We start from the raw sequence: 26,377 nt of genomic DNA, 5'->3' as shown, positions 1-26,377 counted from the left end.
GCCGCCAAGAGCACCACACACACACACACACACACACACACACACACACCAATCCTTGCCCAACCTGCTTCTGAAATCCTCACTGAATCTCTCGGATTTTGTTTTGGCTGAAACAAACTCTGGGCTTTGTTTCAAGTGACTCAGCAGAACCTGGAGACTGGACAGCCATTTGTCAGAAATGGCCTAAGGTCTCCTGCTTGAGCAGAGGGCTGGACTGGAAGATCTCTGAGCTCCCTTCGGACTCTCTCATTCTGTTAACTTCCACGATGCGCTGGTTGGAAGTTCTCTGGCCTGAGCCATCTCTCCTGAGAGCAAAGCAGGAGGACACAGCAGAGAGAGCATTTCTCATCGTTTTAGACCTGGTAGAACAACATTTTGGGAAAGACTCGTCAATCCATTTCTCCAGGCAGATGGATAAATCTGGGGAACCTGACATTTTGCTCACTATTATCAGCTATCTTGCTTGAGAAGAAGAGCTACAGGGGGAGTCATCACATTTTACCCTGAGGGTCTCGGAGATTTGGACAGCCCGGGAGAAACCAGGTTTGATCCTGGAGGATGAGGAGCAGGAGCCCCAGGACAGCACTGGGTGGGGAGCTGGAGTAAACTGGCCCCCAGTCTCTCCCAGCCAGATGTTCTGCAGTTTGGCGATTTTGAACTAGGGCAGTGATGGCGAACCTTTTAGAGACCGAGTGCCCCAACTGCAACCCAAAACCCACTTGTGTATCGTCGGGTGCCGGGTGGGCATGACCCATTGGGTGGGTGTGGCCAATTGGGTAGGCCTGGCCCATTGGGTAGGCATGGTTGTGGTGGTAACAGCAGACTGGGTGGGACTAAAAAGTTCAATCAATCAATTCCAACTTTGCGAGAACTTTTTTTTTCCTGCAAGAATCTGAAATTGGATTGATTGAACCTTTTTTTCTTTTTTTTTGCACATGGCAGTGGAAGCCTAAAGCGAAGTTTTTAAACCCAGCTGAAGGCCCAGGACTGGGGCGACGGCGTGCGTGCCTGGAGAGGGCTCTGTGTGCCTGGAGAGGGCTCTGTGTGCCATCTGTGGCACACGTGCCATAAGTTCGCCACCACGGGACTAGGGAGTTGAAAAAATGCATCCACAGGAAACAGTGGTAAATCATTTCCATAGTATCGCTAAAAGCTGATCCATATATATCTTGTGCAAGGACCGAATTCTAGCTCCACTTGAGGGAGATTTTGCCATTATCTTTTAATGGGGTGGGGTGGGGTTGAAGTTTGAAGAAAAACACTTTCCCTCACGCAAGGCCTTGTACACTGTAAATTTATTGTACTATTATTACATTTTTCGCTGTTAATCATCCAATCCCTTGTATCCAAACTCTTCTTCAGGAAAGAAAATTATTTTCAAAACATAAAAATATAAATTCTGCATATTAAAAGTGCATACAAATAAATAAAAGGCATTGACACACTCTCATGCACTTGCTCTGAAATAAGTTAAAACCCCTTCTGGGAAGGAGACACAGCCTCCCCCCCAGCAGATTGTAGAGATTTAAAAAAAAGACAGAAACTCTGATCACATATCAAAGTCAGCAGCGGGGAAGGAGAGGAACGCATGCAGCTCCTCACACGCAACTCGGGTTGCCACGGTTGACTCATCGGGTTGAGCATCTAGTTTTAGCCAAAGGTGAGCTGGGGCTCCACGGCGGTGGATTCTCCGGCTGCCCCTTCTGGAGACTGGCCAAACTCAGAAACGCTTCCGGGGCCCTCAGCAATCTCCACAACTTCCACGTTCTCCTCTTTAAGTCTCTCCAAGTTCAGCTCTCGGGTCAGTGTGTCTTTTCCCCCAGTGAAGAACAACTCTCGCGTCAACTCACCAAAGATTAAAACTAAATTTTAGTTGTGAGCGGTTATGTTGGACCCATCAGCAGATTAATAGGGGAATGAGCAAAATAAGGTTTTCCCACAAACAATTCCAGCTGGAATTTCCAAGCACAAACGACTTCTGGGCCCGAGGGGGTTTCCGGAATGGCTAAGCAGAAGTCAGGTCAGGCCTGTCCTGGTTGGCAGACCCCAACGGGCCAGCCCGGGGCCATTCCTAGGCCCCTCCTAAGCAACTCTGCAGGCGGTAGCCGAACCGCCAGCTCCCCCTGGCCAGGACGAAGCTCCTCCTTCCTGCGCCAAGGGGAGGTGGCTGGCACTCCCAGTGCAGGATCTGCCAGGGGCTGACAATGTTCACAAAGCCACGCAACGAAAAGTGGGTCAGGATGAGTCTGGGGTAAAAGCTGCATAGGTTCTCTCGCTTTAGAAAGACAAACGTGACTGACAATGAGAGAAGCTGCCTCCTTTCTTTGAAGAATTTCACAGCTACGTTTTTTATCCACAGAAGTCAGCCAAGGAAGCTTTGGGGGCCCACCAAAGCAGGGAACAAAGGCCGTGGGCTCCTCAGACACATCCAGTGCAGCTTGGACAGAGACCCCCATCCCGAATTCTTGCAACACGGCCCAGGATGCCTGAGCTGCAGCCTCCGAACGGCACTCCGCCGTGCTGAGGTAACACGGCCCACAGGAAGAGAAGCTGGGAGCTGCAATTTAGAAACATCAGAAGGAAAACGGGGTGCCTATCCTTGCCTTAGTGTATTCTACTGTAGCTTGCAAGAGCTGTTTGCATACTGAATATGGGCATGCATAGGGAACAGCTGGGCGGTACCATGCAAATTTAACTTCAGTAGTAGGGGGAAAGTAACTGGCCATGCTCAGCATTCCAGATGTGATTGCCACAGACAGAACTGTCTGCAGAATTAAGTCACTCCTGGAGCATGGAGGTTTCCAGTCCCAACACTTCTCTGAACTGATCTGAGCCTCTGGTGTGTGTAAGCAAGGGCTGCAAAGTTAGTTGCAAAGGCTCTGTGTGGCATATTGAGGACAAGTAATGTGAAGTGTTCCAAGGTACCTCTTCTGAACAGAACAAGGTACAAATTAACACCAACCTAATCAGAAAGAACAGAAGGAAGAAAGAAGAAAGGCTTCTGGGATGAGGAATTGGACTCTTCAATGCTAGGATGACAACCACGCAAGGAAGAAATATGCCCGCTGAGGATGAACGCGGTTCCCATCCTCTTTGAAGGATGCCAGAATCAGTTACTACCAATCCCCACCCCCACCCTTCCCAACCCCAAGACTTCAAGAGGCTTTCTAGATAGGATATTCCAGCGTCACACAATCAACACAACACCTTGATTTTTAGGCCAGCTTGTTCAGACAGATGCCCCGTGAGCGAGCCCTAGATGACAATGTTGGCAACAGAGGGCCTCAAGAACAAATGGGCCTCTATCTCAATCAAAGGGCAATCAAGAGTAGGTCCCCACCCGAAGAGATTCCCAACAGTGGCCACAGAGCAAGACTGCTCCAAGCAAGCCGATGTTACTCCACAAAAAAGAAAGGGGACAGACACCTGAAGGGTCAAGGGACTCCTACACCCACAGGCTCTCCTCCCCCTCCTTGCTGCACACCCAACTACCGCTACAGCAAATACGTACATGCACACACGTTGTGCCTCACATGAACAGAGACCAGCCTACAATTCTCTGCCCCCACCAGGAGCCCTACAGAGTTGCAGAGACCCTCCTGGAAGTTCCTTTAACACGTGAAGGGAGCTAGCTGCCTCGTTGCCTTCCAACGGGGTGCAGCAAGTGAGCGGCTCCTTAACACTCTTGCTTGCAGAGATGTAACCCAAGATCGAGGAGGGGGCACAGGAAGCCCAGGGCAACCGCCTCCTTCTAGAGCTGCCAGGGCAAAGATCGAGCCCCCCGCAGAGCAGCAAAGAGGCGCGAGCCCAACACACAGGGACGGCTGTGGGGAACGTGCAAGGCAGAGGTGGCAGCAGCAAGGAAACCGCAGCTCCTGTTGCTACTCTGCACAGGGAAGAAGCGCACCCGCCATCCAGACTACGAGAGGATCCAAGGAATCCTCCTTTTCTGCATGTCCGTATCCAGCCAGCGGACACGGAGGGTGTTCGGGAATAGCGGAGCAAGAAAGGAGAAGGAGGGCGTCAGAAGCACAAAGCATCCAGCACCGCCAGGGAAACGTAACAAAAAACACGGGGCAGAAGACACAATTCTGGTTCCAGAGCGAGCTGGGGCAAGATGGCGTCTTAGGCTGAAAAGCCACCGGCAGGAGAAGCAGCAAGACGACGAAGAGCCTGGCCCAGTTGCCCCCCCCCAAGCAGAGGGCCCCTCCCGCCAGAAGCCCTGCCGGCCACTGTCCCTCGAGGGGGATGGAGTTGGCCCACCCTTCCAGGCACAGCACAGAGCCTCCCTTCCACGGCCCCCTTCACAGCCCCCTCCTCTTGGGACTGTCCTCATCCTGCCCACGGCTCCCCTTCCCGGGAGGAAGGAGGTGGTCCTGGGCAGCAACGTGCGCCTCAAGAGAAACCCCTCAGAATGAAAAGACTGTGAAAAGAGAAGAGGAGAGAAAGACAGACAGGCAGAGAGAGAGAGAGAAGGCACCTTTCTCAGAGTCTTCGGTTCCTCCTAGTTCTGGCTGAGCATTTACCTGAGAAATAATGTAAGCGCTGAGATATTGCCCTGGGGGAAGCAGCGACACGGGGAGCCAAGGAGGGAGGGTAGCACAGCAGAACCAGGGCACCGCTTGCGACCCGGGCTCCCTCCGCAGGTCGTCTCGGCTCACAGAGCTGGGCCACCACCCGCCCTGGCCAGCCCCAGGAGAGCACGCCTGGCACGTTGGGCACTCCCAGAGGCCTGCCTGGACAGGCTGTGGAGGGTCCCTGGGCAGCCCTGCAAGCAGCCATGGGGGCCCGGCACCAGGGGCCTGAGCAGCGAGGTTCTCCCATCCACGGAACACGAGGAGGTCTCCCCTCCGGGGCAGCTGAGGAGCAGCAGCCGAGCAGCAGCGGATCACGGCGACAGGGAAGACGCGCGGGGGGAGGAGGGCACTGCCGGGGGGAGCCTGGGCACAGCCTTGGTGGTGGCTGGCCTGCCCCCTCCAGGGGACTTAGGGCTGCCCTCCGCCTGGGAAGACTGCAATTTGCAAGTGGTCAGCAGGGAGCGTTTGCCGGCCAGCAGGGGGTCTTTGGCAGCCACGTTGGCACTGGGGAGCGTTGCCTTCTCCAGAGGCTTCTCCTCCGAAAGGGTCTTCCCCGCAGCCTTGCAGGAGCCGCCCCCCGCCTTTTTGGCCAGCAGGGTGGTCTTGCCCAGGTCAGCTGACCGGCGGGTCTCCTTCTGGCGGAGGGCAGACTTGAAGAAGGACAAGCCTTTCTCCTCCGACTTGCTGTCCCTCTTCAGGTTGGACCGGGAGCCGGTGCCGGGCGAGCGCAGGCTGGCCAAGGAGGTGCTGCGCACGTGCTTGCCCTCGGGGACCCTGCCCTCCCCCCGCGCCTGGGCCAGCCGGGGAGAGCTTGTGCGCGGGCTGGCAGCCCCGCCCGCCTTCTCCGAGCCCAGGCTCAGCTTGGAGCCCTCCCTGCTGAGGCCGCGCTCGGAAGTCCTGCTCTTGCCCGAGGGGGGGTGTCCCCGCACGGAGCCCCCAGAGCTCCTTCTGGCCGCCGCGGAGGAAGACGGTGAGGAAACCGGCCGGTGCTTCTGCTGGGTGGAGGTGGCAGAGGCGGCCTCGGGGCCCTTCGCGCCAGCGTCTTTCTTGCCCGGCCTGGCCACAGGAGAACCAGGGCGCCCACCGGCCCTGCACGAGTCCAGCTTGCTCCGGGAACGGGGCGCCTTTGGCAAAGCCTTGGAGGGAGGGGGGGACGGGGCCGACCGGTGAGATGTCAGGGAATCCTGGCTGGACAGGACTGCCCGCCCTGACTTCAAGCCGCTGCCCTGCCCATGGCTGTCTTGGGAGGGAGGGGCCTGGAGTGGGCTGCCACCGTCCGGCTTGGCCAGCCAGCCGAAGTTCTGACCCTCCTTGACCGGAGAGCTTTCCACAGAGTCGCTCTGGTCAACGAAGGCGATCTGGTTGTTGTTGTCAAAGGGGCCCAGAGGGGACCTGTTCCTGTCCGTCTGCAGGCCGGTCTTGCCGGGGGCTTTCCACGCTGGAGCATCATCTCTGAAGACCCCTTCCATGACTGCCAGGGGGGCCCTGCCGAGCGTCCGAGAGTCCCGCTGGCCGTGGTGGCCGCCTCCTGCTTCCCTGGGCTCCAGGGGGCTGCCGGAGAGACTCCGCCGGCTGCCAAAGCAGGAGGTGGCCACACGGTCGTCGGCCGACTCTCCGATTCTCTCCAGGGTGGTGGAGGAGCCGTGGACAGGAGAAGCCGAGTTGGAGCGCATCTGCAGCTTGGCGGAGAGGGGCCACGACGGGCGGGCCCCGTTTTCGTTGGTGGCCAAAGGGCTGGTCACCGAGGATCTGGAAGACAGGTTCTGGCGCTGGACGCTCCTCACAAAGGGCCGGGTCGAAAACCCTCCTGCAAGGCGCAAAGACAGAAGCCATCCTGTCGCCTCGGCCTTCCCCACACAGGAGCCAGGCGCCCTCCTCGTCCTCCTGGACCCCCGAGGCTGGCACAGTTCCCTGTCCGAGGGCTGAGCAGCAGGGGCGAAAGACTCGCACCCAGTGCTGGGAAGGAAGCTAGTCCCCAAGACCCCTGCCCCCGTGTACGCACCATCATCCTCACTCCGCTCTCCCATCAGCTCCACCGACTCCGAGAGGGAAGCCAGCGAGGTGCGCCTGGAGGAGGCCGCCGAGGCCACGCTGGGCGGTTTGCTGCCCGGTAGCCGACTCACCCAGTGCTCACACAGGGAGGAGCTGGTGGAACCTGTCATAAGAAAAGGTCAGGCGGGGGAGAGCCTCAGGGGCCACAGTCCAAGAGAAGCATCCTTGTTTTCGGGTCAGCGTGGGGTCCTAGCAGGACCACTGACGCAGGCAGCCGATGGCCAGATCTCCTGGGGGGGCCCCTCTGAGTCACCTGGTTGGCTGGGAAAGGAGGGCCAGGCAGGAGAGCGAAGGGGCCCACCCGAGGCCTCGCTGAGTCAGAAGGAAGGTCTCTGACCTTGTGACCCGCAAGGATGGCTGGGAAGGGCGGCAGCAGCTGCTGCTCTTACCTGCCAGGGAACTGTTGGCTGACCAGGCGGGAATGGCCGTCCGCCTCTGGTAGAAGAGGATGTAGGCAGTGGGCTTACACACCTCATTCTCGGCCAGCTGCTGGACCTCGCTGTCGTCAAAGCAGTACCAGAGGCCATCGACGGAGTTCTTGCAGTAGGCTGCAAGAGACGGGTTGGTTGCATCGGGGATAGCCACCCTCAGCAGGCTGGGCTCCCCAAGGCAACGTGGCCCACCACAGCCCCCCAAGCAGGGAGGGGGAAAGGAGCTCGCCCAAGCTGAGGGGCACCCCACTCTGGGGAAAAAAAAACCAGGGGGAGAGCCCTTGAAAAGCTCTGCTGGGAGTCAAAGGGATCCGAGCACTGGTTTAGCCGGGGGGAGATGGAGCAGGCCCTGCCGGGAGAAAGGCCACCCGTCATGCCGAAGGGCTGCAGCAGCTCGGTCACCTGTGTAGTGCCCGCCCTGCATGGTGCCATGGTGGTTGCACACTGCATACAGGTCGTAGATGAAGTCCTCTGGGTCTCTGCCCAGGCCGTAGGGGCGCCTCCAGGGGGACCAGTGGGAGGGCAGGCTCCAGCTGCTCTGGCTTCGCTTGACCACGTGAGGGGTCATGTCAAGGCCCGTCAGGGGAAAGCGGACCATGTTCTGAAGCTTCATGCGCCGGTCTCCTTCCTGGCGAAGAGGCAGAAAGGGGGGCATCACCAGCCAGCGCCGCCGCACCAGGCAGACCCGGGGGCAGCTCCCCGACCGGCCCTGGCCGTAGAGGAGGCCCAAGGCAGCCCCCCCTCACCTGTCGGAAGCGCTTCAAGTGAATGATTAGCACGTCAGGCAGCGTCCAGAGGCTCAGGCTGATGCTTCCTTGCTGCAGCTGCTTGCAGTGAGGGCAGCGCCAGGCATCGTCGGGGGCCAGCTGGAAGCGTGGGCGGAGGCGGTCAGAGGAGCAACGGGAGCCCTTCCCTGGCCCTGCAAGCCCCCTCCTTCCAAGCAAGGCAGAGCAAGCGGAGCACAGCCACGGCCAGGTTAGGAGGCAGAGAGTGGCCCCAGCCCTTCCTGCAACCCTGCCTGCTTCTCCCGGCCCTTCAGAGGAGATCCACTGGGGGGGAGGGGGGCGCTTTGGAGCAAGAAACACGCGCTCCTCCTCCCAGCCACCTGGCTGCAAAGCACTGGATTCAATGTTATTTCCCCGTAGCAAACCAGACCAAGCTGAGAAGGGGGCGGGACTACGGAGGGAAGCTTTGGGGGGCGGTTTCCCCACAGCCGGGGAGGGGCGAAGCTTCCCAGGGGACCCGCCAGGCCACCCACCTACCTGCTCCTCTTTGGTGTAGAGCTGGAAACACTGGGCTAAGGTGCAGGACTGAGGCTGCTGGTGCAGCGCCCTCTGCTGGCGGACACTCTCAGCATCGGGGATGTACTCATCTTGGGTGTGGATGAACAAGCTGCAACACGCAGGAGGAGCAAAGAGGCATTTTGGCTCCCGTTTATTTCGATGGCCGCCCAGCTGAAAGAGCGACACTCTGGGCAGCACACCAGGCCGGGAAGCAGGAAGAAAGAAAAACAGCCCACGCCAGGCAAGCCCAAAAGAATTCAATGGCAATCAGGACGGGAACACCCGATTCTCTCCAACGGGAGGCTCTGCCTGGGAATGAGCTCAGCTGCCTTTGCAAGGCCCGCAGGATCGGGGCCAACAGTGTATCGGGGGGGGGGGGATGTGGAGATTGGTCCAAAGGGCAGGGGCCACTGCCCAAAAGGCGCACCTCTTGGGCTCATGGACTCCTCTGAACATCATCTGGAAGGCTGGCTGATGCCTCCCAGACATGCCACCCGCCCGCTGCCCCTGCCAGCAGCCGCTTTGGGGGAGAAGGGGAAGCCCTGCAGAGCAGTCCCGAGGACCCCACGGGCCTCTGGATCAGAGTCCGCAGCAAGCGCCCCGCGAAGCCTGGCCTTTCCTTACTAGTCTTTCGTCTCCTTGTCCCATTCGACCACCAACTTCACGTGGGGGGTCCCGCCTGTCCCACAAGACTTCAAGGTTCTGCAAACGGAACAGAATCTAAGGGAAGAGCCCACCACACCCACCAGGATCGGCCCCTTCAATGGCTGCCACCCTCACGGAACTGGGGGAAAGAGGGCGGGTGCTCTTTGGAGAAGCAGCTGGGCTCCATGCTGTTGCCGCCCCAGAGACCCTGCTCCTCTGAAGACCGGGGGGGGGAGGCCACAAGAGCCGCTTGGTGTGTCTCCCCACGAGAAGGAGCAGCTCCTTGGCCTGAGGGAAGAGCTCCATCCTGCTCACCGTTCCACCATCAGGTGGCAGAGGGGCCGTTCCTCCTGCGGCAAGAGGTACGTGATGCCCACCGCACTGACCACTCGCAAGCTGAAGGGACACACCTGCGTGGGGGGGGGAAGAAGAGGGCGGACCTGTCAGAGGACAGGCAGAGGCAAGCCACCGTTCCTGGGCTCCGGCCCAAAGTTAAATGGCCAGAATGTGGAATCCAGAGGCCCTCCAAAAAATACAGATAGTCCTCAACTTAAAGTTACCAAAGACACCCCCCCCCAAAAAAGCTTCTTACAACCCAAAGTTCCAACAAATGAGGACACACAGACACAGTTACATGACCGCCCTTTGGGCACTTGCGACCAGCCCAAATTTCTGGCCGTTTGAAACATTCTGCAGTCCTAGGGACTACGCTTTAGGTTGTTTTCACCAGAAACCAGCATTGACTTCCGGTTTCCAGCAAAAGCTGCCAGGCTGAACTGCAGTCGCAAGTCGAGGGGCAGCTGCACAGGCCTTCCAACCTCTTGCAATTTCACTCTTCCTTTTAGGGGCCCCTCCACGACTGCTCAGAATTGAGCAAGGAGGGCAGAAATCTCAGGGGTGGCTCAGCTTCCCCACCGTTGTGATGTCCAACAATGTCTCACATAATCTCCACCCAGCATTTTGTTACAGATTTTTCATTCTTTGGCATTTGGATTGGCACCGCTTATCATGGTTATTGCTGAGAAAATAGGAGGGAGGGAGGTGTTTTAGTAATGCCAATTAAATCTGTAAGCAGTCCTGTTGCATTTAGTTAGTGACCGCGAGACCAGCTCTCCCTCCTTGCTCCAGGCCCAGGGGCCAAAGGGAGGGGCCCATACCTGAATGCAGGCTGAGGGGCGCAGAAAATACTGCATCTTATCCAAGATCTCCTTCTGCAGAAGGTCCCAAGGGATGGTCTTCTCCAAATGCAGCACGAAGGGCTGGCCAAACCTGAGAAAAGAGCAGCACAAAGAGGAAAAAACATGGCAGGACCCACCCATTAACTGAGCTCCCTGTGTGTGTGTGTGTGTGTGTGTGTGTGTGTGTGTGTGTGTGTGTGTGTGTGTGAGAGAGAGAGAGAGAGAGAGAGAGAGAGAGAGAGAGAGAGAGAAAACTCAAGTTCACTGCAAGCCAATTGAAAACGTAATCTTACAAGCAGGGCTTTTTTTCTCATAGAACGCCCAGAACGGAGTTCCGGCACCTTTTTTGGATGGAACCTTGTAGGGTAGGCAAGGCGGGTTGTATGACATGTGTGAGTTCCGGCACCTTTTTCTTTTACAAGCAATATAAAATTAATTAATTCCAAGTTCAACAGCACTTCTGAGATCTTCAGGATGTTTGGCTCGCAAAATACCAAATTTATAATTTTATTAATTATATCAATTGGCTTACAGTATTTGAATATTCAATCAGGTACCTCCAAAATCAAAATTGTTATTAGCTTAATAACAATTAGTTATGTAGCTTAAATGTTAAATAAATACGAAATGTTATGTATTAACCAGTGGTGGGATTCAAATATGTGAACAACCGGTTCTCTATGTGGATGCCGCTTCCGGAAGTCCATTCTGGGTCTGGGCAACAAAAAATTGCCGAACCGGCTGAATCCCACCACTGGTATTAATCTGTTCACTAACTTGCCAAAGGGCTTAAGTCAACATATAGCTTTGGATTTTAAGCTAGCAAAAACTACTGAGGTTCTGATTTCAGCTCATCTAAAACTTTATGTCTTTCACCTGCAGGCACCAGATTCCAGGACGAGAGTCTAAGATGACACTTACAAGGAGACCCAATGCGCAATCCGGGGCTCCTCCTGGACTCACAGGCCCTGCTAGAAGAGCAGGTGCCAGCCGTGGCCAGGAGGGCCTCTGCACACTTTCAGGTTGCGCAACATTTGTAGTGGAGTGGGAGGCTCTGCTCACAGTCACTCATGCTCTTGTGACCTTCTGGCTGGATTACTGCAATGTGCTCTACATGGGGCTGCCCTTGAAGAGCATTCAGAAGCTTCAACCGGTACAGAATGCAGCTGCAGGGATAGGAAATGATGTCGGATATTCGACACACGTAACGCCACTGTTTCGTGAGCTGCGTTGGCTGCCAGTGTGTTTCCGGGTGCAACTGTATTAAACCACGGAGGCTTTTCCAGGGAATCAAGTTGTCACCTTTAAAGCTGTTCGTGGCTTTGGGGGCCAGGTTATCTGAGGGAGCATCTTCTCCCAGTCCTTTCTACCTGTCCAATTCGGGCCAGCAGGATGGGGAAGCTGTGGGTCCCATCAGCCAAGGAAGGTTGGCTGGGGGGGAAGGAGAGGTGCCTTCTCTGCTGTAGTGTCCCCCCCCAAAAAACATTCCCTTCCGGAGACCAGAATAAGCCCCACCCTGTTGGTCTTCCACAAGGCTTCAAAAAAACTGGCTGTGTAACGCAGTCTGGGGTCCCAAGTGTGTGAAGGACACCATTTCCTGGTTATGTTGACACTGTTGCTGAGCAAGAAAAGCTGTTAAGTGAATTTTGCCCTACTTTATGACCCACCTTGCCACAGTTGTTAAGTGAATCAATGTAACTGTTAGAATCGATGTAATTAAGCTAGTAACCCGGTTGTTAAGTGAATCCGGCTTCCCCACTGACTCTGCTTGTCAGAAGGTGGCAAAAGGGGATCACGTGACCACCCCCACCCCCTGGGACGCTGCCACCGTCATAAATGTGAGTCAGTTGCCAAGCATCTGAATTTTGATCGTGTGATCGTGGGGATGCTGCAACGATTGTAAGTGTGAAACATGGTCCTAAGTCATTTTCAGTGCCAAATGTCAGTAAATGAATTATTGTAAGTCGAGGACGGCCAGTATAATAGCTCTTGGTTGCTGACTGTTTTTAATTTCTTTTTTGCGTTGTTTTAACTGTTTAATTTAGAGTAACTGGTTGAGATGGGAGGCTAGAATGAATGAATGAATGAATGAATGAATGAATGAATGAATGAATGAATGAATGAATGAATGAATGAATGAATTTCTATAAAACATTTTTAGCAGTGGAAAGTGTCCCCCACCTCCGGAAGCAAATCCTAAAGCCCTGGCCCCAAATCTTCAGTCCCCCCAAGCTGAAATGGGCCTGCCCCCCCATCTGCCCCCCCCCGACTCCGTGCCAGAGCAACTGGTTGAAACCAAAAGGTACAGAGAAGCCCTTTTGTTGTAAATCACCAGAATCATAAAGTGGGTCATCACTTAACCCCCACACCAATTTTATGACCTTTTTGCCTGCATGCACACACACACACACACACACACACACACACACACACAGAGTTGATTGCTATGGTGCTTTTTTTTTTTTTTGCCGGAAACCAGAAGTAAATGTCAATTTCTGGAAAAAGTGTTGTACATCACAGTCACATGGCTGCGGGATGGCACAAAGAGCCATAAATTAGGGCCAGTTGCCAAAACACGGTCACGTGGTCGCAGAGGGGATCCAGACATCAGAACTCGGGAACCAGGTGTCCATCATAACTATGAATGGTTGCTAAGTAACCAGTCGTAAGTCAAGAGACTACCCGTCCATCTTGGTGAAGCTCAGTTCTGAGAGTGGGCGCTGGGCTGGCAATGTCTTTTTTAAAAGTGTCACCCAGACCATGACGTACAACTCCCTCCGTTTTGATGCTTCTATTAATACAACATACAACACATCTGACGGCTTCGTCCACTGCGGCTGACCTATCTCAGTTCCATCTGGGACCGCTGCTAAATGCATAAAGGCCTTTTTATGTCCTCCTCCAGGGAATCCCGATCTGCCCACATGTCAAAAGGATGGAGAATTAGGGCTCGGCCCTTCGTAATGAGGACTCGGCCCACTGCTGAGCCTTTTCAGCACAATTATAACGAGATATTCCTTGCTAATGGAAGACTCATCACCATCTCCCAAAGATTCTGGACAGTTTATACATTGCTGAAAACATTTTAAAAAGAAATAAAGAAAGCAAAAAAAGAATAAAGATGGTAGGAATGAGAAAGCCAGATGAGAAAAAATAAAAAGGCCTTCGGGGGGGGGGCTTTGAAACACCATCAGAGTGGGGGGAGGTCATTCAGGTCTCAGGGGTGGGACTTCATTCCAGAGGGCGGGGGCTGTAAGAGAGAAGCCCCAACAGGTGGCACTGTTTAATTGAAGGGACCCGGCGCCTGCCAATCCTGCCCAAATAGGACCGGCCGGGCAGGGACTGCCAGCGACCAGGCCCTGTGCCCCTGCGACACATTCAGACCCAGGTAAAGAAGAGTGTCCGGAAAGGACTCAGGGCTCCTCCGGTGGAGCCAGGCCTCCAGCCTTACCGCTTTCCCTGCTGACCACTGCAGGCTCTGTTGCACACCAGCACCACAAGCTTATCGCTCAGAGCAGCAGCTGCCGCCATTGTCCGGGCACTGCCGCTCTCCAACGTAGCCTGGGCATAAGTGGGTGACTTGGCATGGTCGAGGCTGTATTTCAAGTGGTTCAGATTACTGTTGGCGTGGATTCCTGGAAGAGAGCATGCGAGAGTTTCAGCAGAGATGCCCAGAGCAGAAGGCCCAGCTCCGCTTCCCAAATCTGGACTGGACAGAAAGAGCTTAAGTGATGGGATGGAAGGCCAAGAGGTGACCTTCTCTGGAACGAACAGAAGTCCAGAGATCCAAGGACCAAAGCAGGGGGACCCCCACCCAGCCCTCCCAACCGTCGTTGCCCAGAGATCCCACAGGTCGACATACCTCTCTGGCTTAGGATCCCTTCTGGCCAGAAGATCTCCGGGGTCTCAAAGGCAAAGATACAGTCGCTCTCTTGCACCGTGTCAAGGTCATCCAAGTCAGAGAAAGAGCGATGAAAGCCGTCGTAATACATCTCCGTGAGCACAATCTGGAGAGGCCCAGAGAGGACAGCCCTGTCTCTCTCGCAACGTGGCCCAGCCGAGCAGCACCTGCGCAGCAGCAGGGCCCAGAGCCAAGGGGTGCAGCAGGGCCTCAGGCTCAGCCCCCCTTCTCTTAACTAGAGGCACCAAGACTCAGCGCTTAGACCCAGTCGGCCTGACCAAACGCCGAATTAGCCCAGCCTTTCAGGAAGGACCGAAAGCCGCACCGTCTTGTGCTCCGTTGTCCCCCACCCCCCCACCCCAATTTGGAGATGGCTGTGGTGCCCCTTCTAAGAATTTATCTGCTGACACAGTAGTTAAAATGCGGCATTGCAGGCTGACTCTGCCGACTGCCAGCAGTTCGATCGTGATTGGTTCTGGGTTCGCTAAAATGAGGACCCAGATTGTTGGGGGCAACGTGCAAATGCTCCTTCATTGTAAGCCGCCCAGAGAGCGCCGTAAAGCACTATAGAGTCTTGATATTGCTGTTGTCTCATACCATAATTAAGTCACGAACTATCTTGGATGTGTCCAGAACTGTCCGGCTCCAGACGTAAAGGCTGTAAAGGCACCATGAACACGGCCACCTAATTTCCCTTTCTTTCCTATGGAGACCCGGCATCAGCTTCGCTGAATATGGCTCTGCTCGGAGCTGGCTTCCAGCTCCCGAGCAAGTGGAAAGGGAACAGAGGCAGCCTTGAGCATCTGCTCACCCATGGCAGGCTCAACAGACAGGGGAGAGTAGTCTGGTTGGGAAGACCACCCAAATACCCTTCCCCCCTTACCTGTTTGGCAGGTATTTTGGTTTCTCTGGCCACCGCTTCCCTCAACTGGGCCACTGTTCCGGACAAAGGCACGGCCACTCCAATGCGCATGCAGTGGGAACACTTCCCTCGATAGACCACGGTAATGTACAGCGGGCTGCAGAGAGCCAAACAGGCTGCTGAGCGGCTCCCTCCCGCACCAGAAGGGGTCCATCTCTCAGACCACCCAGAGGGGGAGGGAAAGGCCAGCTCTCTCCCAACAGTCCCGCAGAGCTTCTCGTGAGGGGCTTCTGCCTCGTTTCACTCGCCGCCTGTTAAGGTGAGGCGATCCTGGCCGTGCAGACCTACCGTGTGTGGGGCAGCGGGATTGGCAGAGAAATGCAGAGGAAAGGGTCGAAGGTGTTGCTCTGCTTCTGGCAATGAGGACATGTCAAGGATGACCTGGGAACAGAAAAGCCCTCTTTTTTCTCGACCCCACGCAGCAAAGCCTTGCCCAGAGAAGCCATCAGGGGGAGCCCCTGCTGATAAGAAGACCTCCCACTCCCCACCGTTACCCGTGCCCAAAAGTTCAATTAACCTCCGACAGTGGAAGGGAAGTAAAGAATAATGAAGCCATTAAAAAACGCAAAGAGGAAGGCCCAAGCTGGCTTTTGCACCGACATCTTCACGTGGAAGCCTCCTTTTCCACCCAGGAGCATCACATGCGGTTAGATGCATGACAGGCTGAGCCAGGACAGCCGCCCCGCAGCTCCCGTTGGTGGGAATTAGACCCAAGAGGAGCTCAGGAGACCAAGGCCACCCACCCAGGCGCTGCCCTTCCAGCTGGCAGCTCCCAGGGACAGAACAGCCCAGGCAGCGCAGCCCAGAAACAGCCCTGCTTGCCGGGTCTGAGGGCCAATGGTCTTGATTTCAGGGCGAAGCCAGGTGAGCAGAAAGCAGGAGGGGACCTCACCTGTACTGTGCTTGAAAGAGTTCCTGGACGAAAGTGCTGTTGACTGGCAAGAGGCTTCCCTCAATCAGGGAATCTTCTTCTAACGGTAGCTAAAACAAAAGGGATTCAGGAAGGCCGGTCAGTGCAGGCACCGTCAGGGATCCAGTAAGGTGAGCCCCGAGGGCGACCTGAAAGCCAAGACTTTCTGAAAGTCCACAAGAACAACACCGGGGAACTGAAACACCCAAAGGTCTCCTCCCAGTAAGGCTCTTTTGCGTACAGGCCTTTTGTGATCCCAGGAGGACATTCAGCAAGGAACGCAAAGCACACAACGACCCAAGGCAACCCAGTGCAGTTCAGCCCAGTGGTGCAATTCGTCTTCCGGATTGCCATCGTTCTCTCCACGGGGCTCTTCTGCAGCCAAGCCAAGAGCAACCGGCTCCAAAGGAGAGTGCTTCACCTTCACAGACGCTCTCCCGTCGCTGTTCTTCACTAAATTGTGGAGATCTTCATGGACTCTGTCCAGAAGCCAGAGCAGGAACTCCTGCGCGTCGTGTTGCGAGCTCCCTCGGAACTGCAAGGCGTTCTTGGAAACGATGCTCTGTGGAGAAAGAGCACACAGGTTGAAGGAACCCCACCCGGGGAACACAGCCCCCCCCCCACTTTCAGGATGCTTCCCATCTGACAGGGGACAGGTAAAGTTGGAACTCCCCCAGGCCATCTTCTTGGAAAAGGTATTATTGCAACACCTTGTGCCCCTCCTTCAGGCCAACCCACCAGCCCACCTCCCTCTTCCTGAGTGGACACATGGAGGGCCGCCACGAGACGCATGGGGGAGACCGGGCATGGATTTTGGGGGGGGGGCTCTGATCCATCCACATGGATCCCTAAACATTCAGATGACCTTCAGGGTTGATGAAACAGCTCCCAATAACTAGGACACTGTTAGCCTTGGAAACACCAGGAGGGACCGATGATTGCCTAACTGTACAATCTGTTTCCAGTGATTTGTTTTATGGATTATTCTAAGTGACCAGAAGTCCTTGGGGAGCCCGGGACAAGGCAGCAAACACCCCCCATCCCCTGCAATTCGTGCAAGCCAAAGCATCAACCCTCCAGCAGAGCCTCCCCTGCTGGCCTCCAAATGCCTTTTAGGGACGCCCCTTGGTCCTTCCCACCACCGAGGACAGCAACAGGCAGATGTGCTCCAGGGGTGGAAGAGAGACCGTAACCCTAAGCCAAACCCAGGGTGAGTCCAGACTCTTCCCGAGGGTTAAAAGCAGCAGCACAAACCCAAGTCTCCCCCTGAAGACTTCAGAGCTGCTGCCCACCTCCCCCAACAGCCCCGAGTGGCCAGACTGCCGGACAGCAACTCCAGCCAGCCAAGGACGCCAGACTGGGAGATTTTCATCAAATCCACAGCAATGGTCCCCTACAGAGGCGGCCTCTTTTAGTAGAAAGATCTGGCACAACTAAACTGTTAAGGAAATTGAGAGGTTCCCAACTGCAATGCCCCCCCCCAAAGGGATAGAGAAGAGGAAATCAACAGCTTGAGGTCTGGAGAAGGGAGTGGGGTTGGTGAAGCCAAAGGAGCTGCTAAAATCCCACTTAAGCCAAGGAGACCAACAGCTGCACCAGGCTGGCCAAAGCAGGGCTCCTCCAGGCACAGGCAGAGCAGGGAAAGAGCAGAGAAGGCAGGCAAGGGAGAAGCCTCCTCCGACTCTGCCCTGGCCCTGATCCCCATCAGGTTGCTACCGATCTATTACTCAAAACATACTGGTAGGGGGAGGGTCCAGAGGTCCCTATTCTTGTACTAGGGCCGTGGTGGCGCAGTAGTTACAATACAGTATTGCAGGCAAACTGCCCAAAGCCAGTTGTTCAATCCTGACTGGCTCAAGGTTGACTCAGCCTTCCATCCTTCCAAGGTCAATAAAATGAGGAGCTAGATTATTGGGGACAATATGCTGACATTTGTAAACCACCCAGAGAATGCTATAAAGCTCTGTGGAGTGGTATATAAGTCTCAGTGTTATTGCTATGGCATAGGGCCCAGATGCTCACCAGGCTGAGTGTGTTCCCAGGCTCAGCAAAGACCAGCTCGAAGAGGAGGAGGAGGAGGAGGAGGAGGAGGAGGAGGAGGAGGAGGAGGAGGAGGAGGAGGAGGAGGAGGAGAAAGCCTGGGGCCAGTCAAAAGAGGAATCAGCCTAGAGTCTCTAGGTAGCCACAAATGGAGCAGCCCCTCCTGAATTCCATTGCATCAAGATAACGCTAACTATTAGTTGAATAGATTATTGTGCATTCTTGTGTACATGTTGAGTAATAAATCAGTTTAATTGGAACTTCATGTGTGGTCCTGATCTTTCAAGCCTGACAGCTCACCCCCTGTGCCAATGGACAAAACAAGAGGAAACGCACACACACCGAACCCTCGAGAGGTGGAGCAGGGCAGGGATGGATTTCCGAACCAGCTTGACGCCAGCTAAACCTCTTTCACCACCAACATGCATCCCCAGGGAATTGCATTCAGGGCAGAAATGCTCTGCCCCCCCAATTGTCTGTTTCATTACTAACTTATTTATAATGCATTTGCACTAGGAGAGAATGGCACATTCATTAATTATGAATCTGTGGCGTGAATCCTTTCTAGTGCTATGAGGCATTTGCAGCATTTCAGTAAGATATGTGCATTTAAAAGAAAAAAACCTTTGTGTTTCCTCACCGGCTCTTCTCTGCTCCTGCCTGGGGAAAACAAGGTCCCTGCTCCACTGGGCCAACATTTCTAGCCATTTCCAAGATGGAAAACAAGGATGCAGGTCCAAGAGGAAGAAAATGATTAAATACATGACCAGCAACAGGAAAAGGCAGCGAGAGGTGAGAGAAACCAAAACAAAGGGAAATTTCTATTCCAAAATTATTAAATCTATAAAACTGAAGTATGGGTGGTCCTCAACATATGGCAGTAAAGGAACCAGCCCATTAAGGTCATATGTCATTATGGTTGTAAAACAGGACAGTCACATGATTTGGGATAGTTTGGGAGCAGTCATTAAGCAAACACTGCAGTCATTCAAGTGAACCAATGGTTCATTATGGGCCTGGTTTTGCCGCACATCACAAGGGCCTGTAAAATTTTGTCACGTGACCACTGGATGCAAATGGACAAAAATGGGCCCATGTTGCTAAGAGCCTGAAGTTCAGTCACGTGACTGTGGAGGGGGCCCGACTGTCAGAATTTCACATCCAGGTCATAAACTCCCTTTTTCAGGTCAGTCGTAACTTCGAACCATCACTAAGTGACCAGTTGTACGTTAAGAACTACTTGTAAAATCTTATGAGGTTGCTTCCCTTGTCCTTATTTCCCAAATGCAAAATGATGCTGGGATGCCTTGGATGTGGTCCCCAAAGGACAAGGGGTTTTCAGCCTGACTGCGCACGGGCCCAGAGTTGATCCTGGCTTGCTCTATGCAGCGGTGGGATTCAGCCGGTTCACACCAGTTCGGGAAAACCAGTAGCTAAATGTTGTTGAGTTTGGAAAACTTCTGGAAGTCCGTTCTAGGCCTCTGAGGCCTGGAGGAGGCCTCCCAGACCTAGAACGGCCCACAGGAAGTGCGTGGATGTCACTTCCGGAAGTCCATTCTAGGCCTCAGAGGCCTCTCCCAGAGGTCATCGTGGAAGAGGCCACAGGAGCTGCCCAGCTGCTTATTCCTCCCCCCCCATCTTTTCACTACTGAGAGAAACGGCCATTTTCCCTCCTGCTTCAACTGTTACAGCAGGATGAGAAGACGGCATTGAGAGGCAGGGAAATGCAAGTCAGGAAAAGCCAAATATGGCATCTGGTACTTTTTGAGAACAGGTTCTGGTGTTTAAAGAAGGCTCCAAAGTTCAAGCGAGATCTGCCGTTGTGATACCACCACGCCACCAAGCACAGGGCCCGGCTACCCCCTCCTAAAGCAGCCCAACCAGGTGACACCAGCAACAGAGAGAATCCTCCGGAGCCGCCACAGCTGCCAGCAAGCACTTTGAGGCCAACTTGGCATGGAAACATCTGGAGGGGCCCCATTGCCTGGTGTCGGCCGTTTCCTCTGCCAGAGAGTCCCTCCTGCCCGGCAACCTCTTCACCACAACGCTTTGCGCCTTGCCCATCGCCTCAGCCAGCGTAGCCCCGTCTGTGCAGGGCCCGGGGGGCTTCTGGGGGCTGCTCACCCGGGGCCCAAACACAGCTCTTTCCTGCTGCCAGGCCTCCCGTGGAACCAGAGGGACGTTGATGAGAAGTGAAGTGGAGAAGTGAAGTAGCCACCCCGAGCATCAGAAAGATGTCCCCCCACCCCATAAACCACTCCCCCATTGAAAAAAAAACGTTACTAGAGCATTCCCCACAGCTCCCCAATTTGAGCGGCCAAAGAAGGCGAGAACTTGAAATTGAGAGAAAGAGGGACCGTCTCCCATTTTTTTTTCTTCTGAAAACAAAACACCTTCTCCCTCCTTTGTCCCTTGAGCAGAGCAACCGGTCTGATATTGTGGGCTTACATAAAAGATATCTAAAAGGAAGCCGTTTTTACAATCGTTGGGGGGGGACTTAAGGTGAGGTAATAACATACAGGGGATATAGAAAGTCTACACACCTTTATTCAAATGCCAGAGTTTTGAGATGTAGAAAAATCAGACCAAGATAAATCACTTCAAAAAAATTGTTTACACCTTTAATATAACATATAAACTATACAATTCAATTGAAAACAAACAGATCCTTCTAGGAAGAAAAATCACAATTAAAATGTACAATACTGCGGTTGCATAAGTGTGCACACCCTCTTATAAGTAGAGATGTGGCTGTGTTCAGAATGAACCAATCGCCTTCAAACTGACGTTAAACCGTAGTCAGTAAACACCTGCCGTCAATTAAAGTGACTCTGATCAAGCCCATATCAAGTTCAGCAGTTCTACTAGGACTTTTCTGACATTCACCCAGTTGCCTCTTATAGCAAAAGCCGCGGTCTGCAAAGAGCTTAAGAAGCATCAAGCCCTATGGAGTCAATTGCTGGTGGAACTCCGGATCGCCCCCGACCTTCGTTCGTTTCGCCGGGACCTAAAAACCTGGCTTTTTGAGTTAGCTGGCCTGGACTGAGGGGTTTTAAGGTTTTTAAATTCTAATTTTAAATTTTGGGGCTATTGATTTAATTTTATTTTAATTTTTATATTGTATTGTTTTAATTTTGCCCTGTAAACCGCCCTGAGTCCTTCGGGAAAAGGGCGGTATATAAATTGAATTGAATTGAATTGAATTGAATTGAAATAATAAATAAATAAATAAATAAATAAATAAATAAATAAATAAAAAAATAAATAAAAAATATAAATAAATTAATTAAAGGATCTTACTGTCGGAAGGTATCAGTCGGGGGAAGGGTGCAAAGCAATTTCCAAGGCACTGGATACACCCTGGAAGCCAGTGAAGCCAGTCACCAACAAGGGGAGAAAAAGTGACACAACAATGACATTACCAAGAACTGGATGTCCCTTCAAGATTGATGAAAAAACAAGAAGAAACCTTGTCCGAGAGGCTGCCAAGAGGCCTACAATAACATTAAAGGAATTTCTGGCAATATTGGTGACAACATGTGACAACCATCTTCCAATTCTTGTCTGGGCCCGGGGCAAGAAGGAAGCCTGTTCTTACAAAGAAAAACATCCAAGCCCAGCTAGATTTTGCAAAAACCTACGTCAAGTTTGGCAAAAGCATGTGGGAAAATGTGTTATGGTCTGATGAGTCCAAGGTTGAACGTTCTGGACAATTGCAAAAAGTATGTTTGGTGTAAAAGCAACAGTGTGCATCGCCAAAACTGAACCATACTCACAGCAAAGCAGGGTGGTGGCCTCGTTATCCTTTGGGGCTGCTTCTCTTCAACTGGAGCTGGGGCTTTTGTGAAGGTGGAGGGAATTATAAACACTTCCAAATATCAGTCAATTTTGGAACCAAAATTTCAGGCCTCTGCTAAAATGCTGAAGATGGAATTTTACCATAAAACACAACGGCCTAAAGCATAGCTCCAAATCAACAAAAGCATGACTTCACCAGAAGGAGATGAAAGTTTCAAAATGGCCCGGCCAGAGTCCGGACCTAAATCCAACTGGAAAACTATGGGGTGACCTGAAGAGGGCTGTGCACAGGAAAAGCCCCCCCAATCTGACAAATTTGGAGCATTTTTCAAGGAAAAGTGGGCAAAGATTCCTGAGGCAAGATGTGCCACACAGATAGGCTCTTACCCCACGAGACTGAACGCTATCATAAAATCAAAAGGTGCTTCAACAAAGTAATAGTTTAAAGGTGTGCACACTTAAGCAAGCATGTTATTGAATGTTTATTATTATTTCCCTCCTGAAAGATTTCAGATTACCGGTATTTTTCAATTGAATTGTACAGCTTATATGTTATATTAAAGATGGGGGAAAAACTGAAGTTATTTATCTTGATCTGATTTTTTTACATCTCAGAAACCTGGCATTTTAGCAAGGGTGTATAGACTTTTCATATCAATCAATTAGAATAGAGCTGGAAGGGACGTTGGTGGTCTTCCTAGTCCAACACTCTGCTCAAGCAGGAGACCTTATACCTGGGTGGTTGTCCAGTCTCTTCTTAAAAGCCTCCAGTGATGAAGCACCCACAACTTCTGACGGCAAGTTGTTCCACTGGTTGATTGTCCTCACCGTTAGGAAGTTTCTCCTTAATTCCAGGTTGCTTCTCTCCTTGATTAGTTTCCATCCATTGTTTCTTGTCCTACTCTCTGGTGCTTTAGAGAATAATTTGACGCCCTCTTCTTTGTGGCAGCCCCTCAAATACTGGAATACTGCTATCATATCCTTATCTCTAGACTGGCCATACCCAATTCCTGCAACCATCCTTCATAGGTTTTGGTCTGCAGACCCATTAATCATCTTAGTTGCTCTTCTTTGCACTTTTTCCCAGTCTCAACATCTTTTTTGTAATGTGGTGATGAAAACTGGACGTAGTATTCCAGGTGTGGCTTTACTAAGGCTTTAAAAAGCAGTATTAATATTTCACGTGACTTTGATTCTATGCCTCTGTTTATACAACCAAGGATTCTATTAGCATTCTTGGCTGCTGTTTAAGGGATCGTCGACTAGGACTCCAAGGTCCCTCTCACAGTTACTGTTTTCGAGCCAGGTTTTGCCTAATCTGTACTTGTACCTTCTGTTTTTCCTGCCCAGGTGTAAAACCTTGCTTTCCTCCACATTAAATTTCATGTTGTTCGATCGGGCCCATTGTTCACGTCTGTCAAGATCTTTTTGGATCCTGAGCTGGGATGTTGGCTATCCCTGCCAGCTGAGTATCACCTGCAAATTTGATGAGTCCCCTTCTGTTCCTTCATCTAAGTCATTTATGATGATATTGAAGAGTACTGGGCCCAAGATCCAGTTAAGTGCTTTTCTTAACCATTTTCTTAACCATTTGGTGCGGGGATGGAAATATTTCATAACCCATTTCTTTCAAAAAAAAAAAATTTCCAGCCATTTGTTATTTCTGGTGGAAAATCCAATCATCTTTCACTGCTTTTCTTAGCTGGGCTTTCATAGCGCAGCCAACATTACAAGAGAGAAGTGAAGGTGCACCAACCTAGCATTTTGTGTGTGCTTCTAGAACAGTGACAGCAAACCCATGACATGATGTAGTGGGTGACACACTAGTGTTCACCAAGATCAGTAACAACTATTCTCAAAAATATTTTCGGAGGTTGTGGAAGCCACATGAGAATGAAGTGGACCACGGACTCCCCAGAAGTCACCCGAGGGGGCTGCGCTCTCACACAGTCTCCGGAGCGTCTAAAAACTGCCAAGGACAGATCGTGCTTTGCACGGTTTTCAGACTGAGGCCACTTCATAAGCAAAGCCCTCAGGCGACCTGGGGCAGCCTCAGGTGGGCTGCAGGGCCTGTCCCTGAGAGAGAGTGAGCAGCAGCAGCTGAAGGGAAGCAGCGCAGGGCAGATCCTGAGGAGTCCCGGCCGGGGGGGGGGCAATTACCTCCTTCCCCAAAGGCCCCTCGGGACGTAGCACAGGGGAGTGGCCTTTTGGAGTGGCAGCAGTGGCGCCAGTGCTGACCCTCAGGCCCGGCCTCAGGGCTGCCACCAAGGGCCGCCATTCAGGCTGGCCTAGATATGGGAGGGGGAAACAGAGCACTGTTTCTCTTTTATGGGGTTGTAATGCGCCAGCAAAGTCAAGTCAGGCATTGTCTGGATTTTGACACAAAAGGTCTGCCATGACTGCATGAGAGGGAAGAACAAGCGGGTCAATCACCTTCCTTCTGCAGCTGCCGGAGCTACCTTGGAGGGGGAGCTGACCCCCCACCGCTTGCTTTGCTTTCGGCCTTTTGAAGAACAACAGGGCATCAGGCCCTGGTCCAGGGGGGCTGTGGGGGATCCGGTCTTCCATAGTGGGTGTGCAAGGATCTGTCAGGATTCAGCGGGGGCGGAGAGACTATCCATGCTACAGCTCCACTGTTGTGGACAGAGGCAGTTGTGGGGAGGGGGGAGCAAAACATTGGGAGTCAAAGTCTGGGTGGTCCCTAAGGCCCAGCTCAGAAAGCCCGAGGCTGCCCTGGCCCAAGGTGGTCTCCATCAGGGTGACTGCAGTAGGGCAAGCATGAACGCCCACTGCCAACAAGGCACGATGCTTCCTCTCTTAAAGAGAGGGCAGGAAGGTGCGTTTTTAAATCCACTTGACCTCTGCTAGACTGAAATTTTCCACGCCTTCTCTCCCTGCGCTGGCTGGAGAGAGGCCGTGCGCACCCTGCCAAATGCAAAAAGGGTTTCTAGCGACACAGAGACTGCAAACGCTCAGTGGAGGCAAGGGAGAGAAGGCCTGGCTGCCTCTGCTCCAGGCTCCTGAAACCCTCCGCCCTGCCCTACCACCCCAGCCTTCCTTCCCCACTGAGCTGTCGCATCAAGATGAATAGAACCTGCCTGGTTCTGAACCAGGCAGCACTTGATTTTCCAAGGAAGAAGCTGTTGACATGCCAGCCTCAACAGGGTCAGAGACCCAGAACCTCTTCTTGGGTTATGGAAAGAAAAATGCTCCTCTCAAGTGCTGAAGAGCTTTTCTTTAGCAAACATTGACAGTGGCCATAATGGCTGGCTTCGGCACAGAAAGGCCTTTAAGCCGCACGGGGGAGGGGGGGACACGGATGAAGGCTTAAGAGGAGGATGGCAGGCATGGTCTTCCCACACCCCATCCATGCTCCCCCCCCTCTCTCTCTCTCGCACACGTTGATTTCACACGTTCAACTGAACCTTCCAAGAGCCCCCAGGGAACCCTCGCTGTGGGAGGAATGGCTGAGAGACCGACCCCCGACCCAAAGCCACAGAAGGGACATTCTGCAAGGCCTCAAAATGAACAGGTGCAGAAGGGGAGGCTAAGAAGGTAGGGGCCACTCTGCTGCTACCAAAAGTTAAATAAGCACAACAACAACAACACCAGAATATGCCACTACTAGTTGGGGGAGCAACGCCACTGCCCCCTCCACACACACACTTTAACACACTTTTTTTAAAAAATCCCATTTATATCCCACCCTTCTCCGAAGACTCGGGGCGGCTTACAATCTAAGAAGCACAAATCAATGTGCTTAGCAATAGCCTTCATTCTATGTATATGCCTGCTTATCAGGGCTTATGTTCCAAGTAAGAAGCTGTTGACAGGCCAGCCTCAACAGGGTCAGAGACTGTTAAAATACCCAGAACCTCTTCTTGGGTTATGGAAAGAAAAATGCTCCTCTCAAGTGCTACTAGTTGGGGGAGCAACGCCACTGCCCCCTCCACACGCACACTTTAACACACTTTAACAGCTATATAAGTAACCTCAGATTTGGGGCTGGCACTTGGCGCACAAAGCGTATTGTCAGAACTTAAACACTCTCAGGTCACGAGAGGGATGCACCCAAGGACTGTCCCACCACAGCCAGATTGTCCTGACTAGTTCTGCCTTGGTGGCCCAGTGCTTGGAATGCAGTATTGTAGGCTGACTCTGCTCACTGCCAGCAGTTCGATCCTGACCGGTTCAAGGTTGACTCAGCCTTCCATCTTTGCGAGGTCGGTAAAATGAAGACCCAGATTGTTGGGGGGGGAGGGCGGGCAATAGGCTAACTCTGTAAACCATAGAAACTGATGTAAATCATTGTGGAGTGATATATGTCTAAGTGTTGTTATTATTACTGCCACCATGGAACTTACATTTTTATGTCCAACCAAATCCACCTCCTTGCAATTTAGATTACAATTTCATGCCACACCTTCCGAAGCACTTCTGAACAACTCTACATCTGTTGGGAAGCAGCTATTGCGTCACCCTAAAATATTCTCTTCTCCTGACTAAATATACCCAATAATTCCCCAACTGTTCCTCAGAGGTTTTTCTCCTTCCAGACCTCTTACCAGTTTGCTCCAGTTTGTCAGGGTCCTTGCCAAGATGTACGGCCCAGAGCTGAATGGTGTGTGTGAATTCTGATC

General features: G+C 52.8%; 1 protein-coding gene across 1 annotated transcript in view; it reads right to left on the bottom strand.

Annotated features, from left to right (window-relative positions):
* Window positions 1-1,278: 1,278 nt before the first annotated feature.
* USP31 (ubiquitin specific peptidase 31) overlaps window positions 1,279-26,377 on the bottom strand; it is a gene marked incomplete at its 5' end in the record, with an annotated part of 39,419 nt that continues 14,320 nt past the window's right edge. The window contains 15 exons of the mRNA XM_081337982.1: window positions 1,279-6,384; window positions 6,580-6,732; window positions 7,019-7,177; window positions 7,463-7,688; window positions 7,807-7,926; window positions 8,323-8,452; window positions 8,968-9,045; window positions 9,304-9,398; window positions 10,146-10,257; window positions 13,618-13,801; window positions 14,029-14,173; window positions 14,951-15,086; window positions 15,278-15,370; window positions 15,882-15,970; window positions 16,321-16,461. Coding sequence (XP_081194108.1) covers window positions 4,889-6,384; window positions 6,580-6,732; window positions 7,019-7,177; window positions 7,463-7,688; window positions 7,807-7,926; window positions 8,323-8,452; window positions 8,968-9,045; window positions 9,304-9,398; window positions 10,146-10,257; window positions 13,618-13,801; window positions 14,029-14,173; window positions 14,951-15,086; window positions 15,278-15,370; window positions 15,882-15,970; window positions 16,321-16,461 — 3,357 coding nt within the window. The 3' untranslated portion in view covers window positions 1,279-4,888. The remainder of the gene's footprint in view (window positions 6,385-6,579; window positions 6,733-7,018; window positions 7,178-7,462; window positions 7,689-7,806; window positions 7,927-8,322; window positions 8,453-8,967; window positions 9,046-9,303; window positions 9,399-10,145; window positions 10,258-13,617; window positions 13,802-14,028; window positions 14,174-14,950; window positions 15,087-15,277; window positions 15,371-15,881; window positions 15,971-16,320; window positions 16,462-26,377) is intronic.

Source organism: Vipera berus, assembly GCF_964194415.1.
Source record: "Vipera berus genome assembly, chromosome: 13".
NCBI classification, from domain to species: Eukaryota; Metazoa; Chordata; class Lepidosauria; order Squamata; family Viperidae; genus Vipera; species Vipera berus.
The sequence above is the reverse complement of the archived record's forward strand: the minus strand, read 5'-3'. Positions and strand labels throughout refer to the sequence as shown.